Consider the following 9,268-nt stretch of genomic DNA (forward strand, 5'->3'; position numbering starts at 1 on the left):
TTATACCCCCAACGTGCAAGGCACGTGGGGTGTCTAACGGAAACAATTGACGGAATGTGAGAATAGGGACTAGGCGGGTTACATAATTAAAAGTTGAGGACAGTCCGAGTTAGAAAAATAAGTTAGGGACCAAGCGTGTAATTTACACTAAACCACAGGGACCATTCGCGTAATTTACTCTTCTTCCTTTCATCAACAAGTGAACTCTCGTTTCCCCCAACTCGCTCCCACTGCCGTCGGCGTGCCAGACTCCTTCTGCACCTCCGATGAAAGAGAACAAAAGCAAACGACGTTGCAACCATCATTTTTGTGTCCTCTATTTCTCATTCCCACTGGTTTCGCAGGAATCAATCGATCCCACAAATGGATTGGGGGCTTTCTGGGATCAATCGATCCCCACTGACCTCCTTGGAAGAAATGAAAGTCAGAGATGATTTCCTCTCCCCCACTGATTAGCTGCCTTTCTTTTCTTCCCCTAATTTTCTTTTGCTCTTTATCTTTTTCGAAACTGGTATAATAGATGGATTTGGGTGGGTTGGAGGTTAAAGACGGTGAATTTGTCTTTCAATTCTCTTTTTTTCGAATCGGATTTAGGTTTTTTATTTGTATATATATGCTATTAACCATTTTATGTTGTTCATACTTCTTTGAGTTTGATTTACGATTTGCAAAAATCAATAAGCAGACTAACAAAACCATTGACGCTCTTGCCGCCTCCGAATCCATAAATTGTCTGTCTTCAACCCAACAATCGATATGTCTGTGATTTAGTGCTTTTAGGCCTTTTTGCGATTTGTCTTTCTCACTTGTAGATGTGATTCTCTGTTGAGTGACATATTAAAAAGAAGGTAACAGCAATTTACTTTCATTTATCCATGTTTAATTAATTAATGGAAAAAATAGAAAACAGAAACAATGTAAATATAATTCGAAGTAAAATGTTATTAATTGAGAAAAAAAAATTAAAAAGAAGGTAATAGCAATGTACTTTCATGTCTTCGTATGTCTTAGTATTCTACTTCCAGTTTTATAGCAGTGTTATCCAAAAAACAATTTTCATTGATATAAATGGATAGACTTTTTGAAGGATATTCCATCTATTTTCAAAAATGACCATTCTGCCCCTACAGGAATAAAGTATATTACATAAATGGTCACTGCATATACAATTGCAGGAAAATGGTCCCAAGTTGTACAATTTTTTCAAAGTATAATCGTTTAATAGGAAAAACTTATATTTAGGTTTAATTAATTAATGAAAAAAAATAGAAAACAGAAACAATGTAAATGTGATTGAAAGTAAAAAGTTATTAATGGAGAATAAATTAAAAAGAAAATAATAGCAATGTAGTTTCATGTATTCGGTTGTTTTAGCATTCTACTTCAATGTATTTACCTTAAAGCTGTGAAGGAGAGAGTGATACAAACAAAAAACGTGGTCCTGAGTTGTTGATCCATTTGCTAAATCTAAGAAAAAGTGCTGAAATGTTATTTGATATAATCATATTAATAAACAAAGAAAATGAAACCCCGAGGCGTATGTCAATTTTGAATGTGCAGGGAAAGCATAATGCATGTTAACCTGGTATGCAAGAAAGAAATTAATTCCAATCGGAAGAAGAGATGTATGACAGTTTTGAAGGAGATGCATCATATGCTAACTTGGTATATAAGAAAAGCAAAGAATGTTGTTATTAATCAGCATCTTAATTAAAAAGACTACTTGGAAGCAAAGCAATTTAATTAGAAGAAGTAATTAAGTTGATTCCTCGAGTGATGCATCTGCCACATTTTAATTTAAAGTTCAGGGTAACAAATCTTTCAATTGCCATTGATGTTCAGCTCGTATGGATATCACAAAAGAGAGAGAAGATATGGAAGAGATTAATCATTTTAGTCATAAAAATCATCCATTAAAGCTTGTCAACTCAGAGACGATTGATAATGCTGGTTTGGAGAATCGTGGTGGTGGTGGTGTAATAGGTTGCTATGCATGTCAAAAACCTATATCATCAAGTGGCTTTGCATATGCTTGCATGCCATGTCGTCACTTTATGCATAAAGCATGCGCACAGCTTCCGCTCACTATCAATCTGCCTTCCTTGTATGAGCATCCTCTAACGCTACGGGATCGCGGACCTGTAAAAGATTTCAGATCTTGGACTTGTGATGTTTGTTGTAATGTAAACCTAGGTAGGGGGTTTTATTATAATTTTAGAAAACCAGAGGACAACTTTAAGTTTAATGCTTGCATAGATTGTTGTGTTGTTGAGATTGGTCGCAAGGTGGAAGCTGATGTTATCAAGGAGGGGACAAGGATCAAGATTGAACATGAAGGTCATCCACAACACACTTTATCCCTTCAGTTAAGACCCGCTGCATTCCTGTGTGATGCTTGTAACACTGAGGATAAAGGTTTGTTCTATCTTTGCGACAGTTGTGGCTTTTGGATCCACAAGACTTGTGCTTCCTTAGCCCCTACCATCCATCGACCGCATCATCACCCTAATCACCCACTCACTCTGGTCTATTCTCTTCCAGAAAAATTCTATAAATTCTCTTTTTATTGCGAATTTTGCAACATTTACATCCGACGGAATGATTGGTTGTACCATTGTGAAAACTGTAGATATTTTTGCCATATCAAATGCGCCTTAAATGCAGAGCTACCTTCTACTCCAAGGTAAATCTTCTTTAATTTCCTTTTCTATGTTTAAGAAAATTGCTCCTTGAAATTAACTAAGAATTATATGTGGTTTCAGAGATGGTCCAAGTACTTCCATTGCTGATGAAGAGGTAGATAATTTGCTGCAATTTCCCATGTCAAATGCATTTACAAATCCATTGAAACTACTACACTCTGGAATGATAGCACCAGATGATGACGATGATGCTGATCGAAAAACTATGATTAACCATTGGAGTCATCGTCATCCATTATTTCTTAATGTCAAACATCAAGCTGACATGTCTGGTTGTAGTAGTGATCGATTAGAGGTATGTCATGGATGTGTACGACACATATCACTTCCGTACTATAGTTGCAAATTAGATGGATGCTCATTCACTCTCCACAAATATTGTGCCGATTTACCCCTCAGATTAGAACATCTACTTCATCCACCTCATTTGCTTCACTTGACGTTGCAACATGCGTCTATCTATCAATGCAATGGTTGTTTCAGCGGTGGCAACAATTTTTTTTACCAGTGTCAAACTTGCAAGTTCTACCTCTGTGTCAACTGTGCATTTCTACCCAAAAGCATCAAACATAAATCCCACAAGCATCATCTTATCCAGGTTATTGATCGCGAACCTCTTTGTAGCATGTGCAACTCATGGTCCGAAAGGATGAGCTATGCTTGTAAGGCTTGTAACTTCATATTGGGCAAGCGTTGTGCAATGAGGATGCCGAATTCCATTGCTCATAGGTATTGCAAAGGACATGAAATCCCATTGATGTATCCCCCAATCATGGATCATCCCGAAGATTTCTTTTGCGATGTATGTGAGACGGAAATGCATCCCAAGTTCCCCATGTATTATTGTCAAAAATGCAAAAATTCTTTTCACCCTTGGTGCATTAGTGGGGATGATTATTATGAAAACATGGTGCACGAGGGTAGTAGAAACGTTTCCTATCACAAACATGTATTAACATATGTTCGAAGAAAGAGAACACCCAAATATGTGTGTTCTAATTGTAATTGTGATATTAATGGTCGTTTGGTTCTTGAATGTCGGGCAAAAGTTTGTAATTTCAATATATGTTATCTATGTCATCTTTTAATGAGGTAATATGATTCGAAAGTAACTAAGGAGTATGTCATTGTTTCTATAAGTTATTTCTATGGGTTGGCTTTCTCTTTTTCTTATCTTATATTCAAGAGATTCATGCTTAAAAAAATAAATAAATAAAATTGTCTTCTTCAAGTATATTTTTTAAATGTGATTTTATAAAAATGCCATTTAAAAAAAAAATTATACTTGAAGACCACATAAAGCAAATGAATGTTATCACAACTTCATTCTTTACAACTTTTCCCGTGCTCTCTTTCGAAGAATTGCATTCATCAATTCTCAATTCATACAACGACATTTCATTCATAAATTCTATCCTCTTTCTTGAACTGATATTCTTTATTTCATTTGCTTACTTTATTCACCCAAGTGTTAACATACAAAGAGAATTAAATCTTGAATTCCATGTTGTATTGTACAACTTGCATGCATGTACTTTCTCATTAAGTTTATCTCCTCAATGCTGCCTTTCTCTACTTTCTCAAGTGTATAATGCACTGCTTCTTTTGGTTTATAGTAATCCTAGCTCTCTCAACCGCCATTAGTGAACACAAGTGCAACAATAAAATCAGGGATAAGAAGATTGTACCTTTAAGATTCCAATCATGGGGATTTTTTGAGTTTTCAACAGCAAGATCAGGATGACAATTGTGATGATTTTGTAATTTGACGATCTTATATATTAGAGGTTTTTGAAAACCAGGTGGGGTTTGGAATTGGGGGATGAACTATCATCTAGTTGGACCAACATTGAATCAATCCCTCATTCACACACTCATTAATTTTGTTGTCAAAAGATCGGAGAGCATAACAAATGAAGGGTGTAGGGAATGAGGTTCACCAAATCTGGAGAAGAAGGTCTCCTTCAAAGTAAACAATAGATAACCTGCAAAAATGATTGGGGTTGGTTCTTGAACAGGTGTGGGATGGAGTATTGGATACCAAGCAAGCACTTCTGAAGATCCATTCTTAACTTCTTCAAGTATATATATATATATATATATATATATATATATATATATATATATATATATATATATATATATATATATATATATATATATATATATAGGTCGTTAAACTACATATTGTTTCAAGTTGAGGATATCCGTTTCAACATATTTCATCTAAACTAATTATGTATTACTTCATCTTTCAGACTGAAAATTAAACACATAGGGAAAAAAAACTAATATATAAAACTTATTTGCATATTTTATCTCTGTTTAAAGTAATTATTTATCTCCTCCAACTCATGTTACTTGTTTATCATGGGAGATGAATAAGAAGGCTGGAATAATGCCGCCTGTTTCAGGTCAATGAAGATCTAGAAGAAGGTACGCGCGAGGTCTAACATCATCATACATATATTTGATGGAGCTCTTGATAGGAGCAGAATTAGATTTATTAATTGCAGGCAACCTTATATTCTTTTACATGACAGCATGGTTGAATTGGTCACAATCCCAGAAAAACCTTGGAAAAAGAGTCTTTAACATTGAAAATTAATCAAGAAAGAGACATGATCGCATTATCATAATCTTTTTTGTATAATCATTGACTTTATTCTTTAACATAAATTATCTACTATATATGTTGACTTTAAGCGCTTAGTTGTTGATTGCTTAGTTAATTCCCACTCTATCTTCACGAACTTATGAATATTTATATAAAATCAAGGCATTAGGTGAAACTTGTAGATCAAGGTTTGTAGGGATATGCATTGGCATCCATATTAGTATATAATAAGCATCGATCCTTCATGGTATTTATCAAAACATATTCAGGTGCCATTGACACATACACTATGTGTTAAGTTCTTGCTTAACCATGGCAACCTCTTTCTTTAGTTCATCATCTCCAGGACTTCAATTAGTTTCTTATATTATTTTCTTATTCTTGTTACCTTTATCTGAATCAGTATATTTCGAGATCAACCGTTTTGATGTTGATGCAACAAATATACTCTATTCAGGCGATGCCATGCCTTCTGTTGGAACCATAGAGTTCAACAAAGTCAACTACTTAACTCGTGTGGGTCAAGCCATATATGCAGATACGATCCCAATATGGGACGAAAAATCCGGTAAAGTTTCCGATTTCACCACTCACTTCACCTTCATCATTGACACACAATCTCAATCCACCTATGGCCATGGCCTCACTTTCTTTCTAGCCCCAGTTGGCTTCCAAATCCCACCCAACTCAGCTGGTGGCTTTTTAGGTTTATTCAACACAACTTACACCGATTCATCCCAAAACCAAATGATTGTCATCGAGTTTGACTCTTTCGTGAATTCAGAATGGGATCCTCCATATGAACATGTGGGTATCAATAAGAACTCGATTCATTCGGTTAATCACACTTCTTGGAATGCTAGTTTACACAGTGGAGACCCTGCGGATGTTTGGGTTTCTTACAATGCTACCACTCAGATTCTAAACCTGTCATGGAGCTACGGGGCTAGAAATGTTTCTAGAGAGAATACCAGTCTTTCCTATCAAGTTGACCTCCGGGAAGTTCTTCCTGAGTGGGTAACAGTTGGGTTTTCGGCTGCCACTGGTGCCAATGTGGAGAGACATATCCTTCAATACTGGGAGTTCATTTCAAGCTTGAATATTGTAAAAAAAAGTGAAGACAAGTCAAAGGAATGGAAACTAGCAGTTGGATTAATAGTCCCTCTTGGTGTTCTAGTTTTAGGAGGCATGGTTGCATTTGGTGTATTTTTTAGGAGAAAAAGAAAACCTAAACAGAAATCATCGGAAACAGTCACCTTAACATCGATGAACGATGATTTGGAAAGAGGAGCAGGACCAAAAAGATTTTCTTATGGGGATCTTGTTTCAGCTACCAACAATTTCTCCGGTGACCGGAAGTTGGGTGAGGGAGGATTCGGGTGTGTCTACAAGGGCTACTTAGCACGCGAAGGCATAGCGGTTGCTGTTAAGAAAATTTCACAGGGTTCTAAACAGGGGAAGAAAGAGTATATAACCGAAGTAAAGATTATTAGCAGTTTAAGGCATCGAAACCTGGTGCAACTCATCGGTTGGTGCCATGATCAAACTCAATTCTTGCTGGTGTACGAGTTTATGCCAAATGGCAGCCTTGATTCCCACCTTTTTGGCAAAAAGAGCTGTCTCGAGTGGGGTTTGAGGTACAAGATCGTTACTGGTTTAGCTTCTGCGTTGCTTTATCTCCATGAAGAATGGGAACAATGCGTGGTTCACCGAGATATCAAAACAAGCAACATCATGCTTGATTCGGGATTCAACGTGAAGCTCGGAGACTTTGGATTGGCTCGACTCATGGACCATGAATTGGGTCCACAGACAACTGGATTAGCCGGAACTTTGGGGTACTTGGCTCCTGAGTATGTAACGACAGGGAAGGCCAGCAGAGAGTCGGATGTTTACAGCTTCGGGGTGGTAGCATTAGAGATTGCTTGTGGGAGAAAGGCGATGGATAGTGTTGACCCAAATTCTGATCTAGGGTTAGTGCAGTGGGTTTGGGACTTGCTAGAAAAAGGGGAGCTGCTTTCGGGGGTGGACCAGAAGCTGAACAAGGAATTCGATGGGAAACAAGTGGAGCGTTTGATGACGGTGGGGTTATGGTGCGCTCACCCCGACCGGAGTCTGAGACCGTCGATCCTGCAAGCCATTCAGGTGCTTAAGTTCGAGGGTGCGGCCCCAAATCTTCCAAAGAAGATGCCGGTGGCGATGTACTACGCAGCACCAGATGGGCGTGAGCTCAGTTCTGGTTCTGGAGGTGCTTCGTTGACTTAGGTGTTGTTTGTTTTTTCGAAGTGAAAATTCATAAAGTCTGCGGACCACCTCTGCAATCCTCTGTAGCAGAAGAGGTGGAACAAACGGCTGCAGCCTATAATAAGAAGCATGTTTGTTTTTTAACATCTGCAGACTGCTGCAGTAAACTGAAATTTAAATAAACTAATTTTATAAATTGAAAATAGTTATCAACATCGAAATTTAATAATTCTAGTTTTAACACATTGAAATAATAATAAAAAGAACATATAAAAAACAAAAATATAAAACTTTTTTTTAAAAAAAAAACTTAAAAAAATGTAAAAGAAGCTAATAGTTTTATTCTAGAAAAAAAAACTAATTTTAAAAAAAAATTAAAAAAGAAAATAATAAAAAAATTAAGAAAATATTGCAAACGATGTCTACAAAGTTCGTAAAAAATTACACACCTTAAAAAGATGCAACTGAAATTGAAAATATTATTAACAAAACGGTAAAAAAAAATTAAAAAAATCAAGTTAAAAAAAAATCATTGAAATTATAAAAATAAATTGTATCACATCCGTAAATAAAAATTTAAGAAAATCAAAGTTTAAAAAAAAAAGTTATACAAAAATTCTTAAAAAAACACTTAAAAAAATGAAAGTTGAAGAGGTTAGAAGAGGCAAGTCAAGTGCTGCGCCACACAGCACACGCGCAGAGGTTTTGTAGTCTGAAGTCTTCCAAAAAACAAACTGCTGCGAGAGTTAAAGTGCTGCGCGTGTGCTGCGCCGCGCAGCAATAAGTGGTTTGAAGAGGTTTTTATAGAAAAACAAACAGCACCTTACACTAGCATCGATCTCGTGCGTTGAATGTGGATCGCTTCAGTTTAGCTATTCGTTAAAAGTTAAAACCAAAAGCATCCTTCGTAGTTTGTACTATATATCGTTAAACAATTTCCTTGTAATGTATTTTTATTTTTCACATATACAACTTTACTATGTTTTTCTTTATTTATAATAGCAATATAACTTTAGTTTTAGACAAAATTGCAAGTTTGGTCCCTGTGGTATGTCAAAAATTGGATGTTTGGTCCAAAAAGTTTTGGGGTTGCGCCGGTGGTCCAAAAGGTTTGATTTGTTGTGAAATTGGTCCAAAGGCTTAACAGCCGTTTGTGCCCTCCGTTTGTGTGAGGGTATTTATGTCTAACTTCCAATTCTCCACTCAAACTTCAAGACTCAACAACACCTATGGCTAGTAAAATCAGCACAGTCTCACCACCGGAAACCACCTAATCTCAGTCCCTCCAACAACAGGACCGGGTTGCAATAGTCACCGGTGGCTCTTGCGGTATCAGCAAAGCCATCTCCCTCCACCTAGCATCCCTTGGAATAAAACTCGTCGTCAATTACACTTCCAATTCCTCTAAAGCGGATCTAGTCGTTTCAGAAATTAATTCCAAATCTCAATCTGAATCCCCACAAGTTGTTTCTTTCAAAGCCGACGAATCAGATCTGATTCAAGTAAAAGCCTTATTTGATGCAGCTAAATCGATTGGGAGGAAAAGGATATTGGAACGGGAATGAACCGAAGGCAGTCAAGAAGAAAGAAAACGAAGTCAGCGAAGGTTCGATCGTTCTTCTAGCTGAAGGAAGGGGGTTCGATGGCTTCTGATTTTTCATCGATTGATTCGCAATCAGTGATGGCCTTTGGGATTTGATTTAGG

At 36.7% G+C, this 9,268-nt stretch overlaps 2 protein-coding genes across 2 annotated transcripts; both read left to right on the forward strand.

The window, feature by feature from the left end:
- Window positions 1-205: 205 nt before the first annotated feature.
- LOC128132428 (uncharacterized) lies at window positions 206-3,275 on the forward strand. The gene is made up of 3 exons (XM_052768989.1): window positions 206-2,683; window positions 2,763-2,997; window positions 3,102-3,275. Exons 1-3 carry the CDS (start codon window positions 1,848-1,850, stop codon window positions 3,273-3,275), a joined length of 1,245 nt encoding a protein of 414 aa, XP_052624949.1. The 5' UTR covers window positions 206-1,847.
- A 2,337-nt stretch (window positions 3,276-5,612) lies between these two features.
- On the forward strand, window positions 5,613-8,353 carry LOC111900254 (L-type lectin-domain containing receptor kinase IX.1). Its single transcript, XM_023896130.3, has one exon. The coding sequence runs from the start codon at window positions 5,632-5,634 to the stop codon at window positions 7,582-7,584; it is 1,953 nt and encodes a 650-aa protein (XP_023751898.1). The 5' UTR covers window positions 5,613-5,631; the 3' UTR covers window positions 7,585-8,353.
- The last annotated feature ends 915 nt before the right edge of the window (window positions 8,354-9,268 follow it).

Source organism: Lactuca sativa, chromosome 2 (genome assembly GCF_002870075.4).
Source record: "Lactuca sativa cultivar Salinas chromosome 2, Lsat_Salinas_v11, whole genome shotgun sequence".
In the NCBI taxonomy this organism is placed as follows: Eukaryota; Viridiplantae; Streptophyta; class Magnoliopsida; order Asterales; family Asteraceae; genus Lactuca; species Lactuca sativa.

Excerpts from the sequence above, each read along its gene's own strand:
- LOC128132428 (XM_052768989.1), top strand. The coding sequence starts at position 1,848 with ATGGATATCACAAAAGAGAGAGAAGATATGGAAGAGATTAATCATTTT. Across the intron at positions 2,684-2,762 it reads GAGCTACCTTCTACTCCAAG|AGATGGTCCAAGTACTTCCA; the intron begins GTAAATCTTCTT and ends ATGTGGTTTCAG. Across the intron at positions 2,998-3,101 it reads GTAGTAGTGATCGATTAGAG|ATTAGAACATCTACTTCATC; the intron begins GTATGTCATGGA and ends TTTACCCCTCAG.
- LOC111900254 (XM_023896130.3), top strand. The coding sequence starts at position 5,632 with ATGGCAACCTCTTTCTTTAGTTCATCATCTCCAGGACTTCAATTAGTT.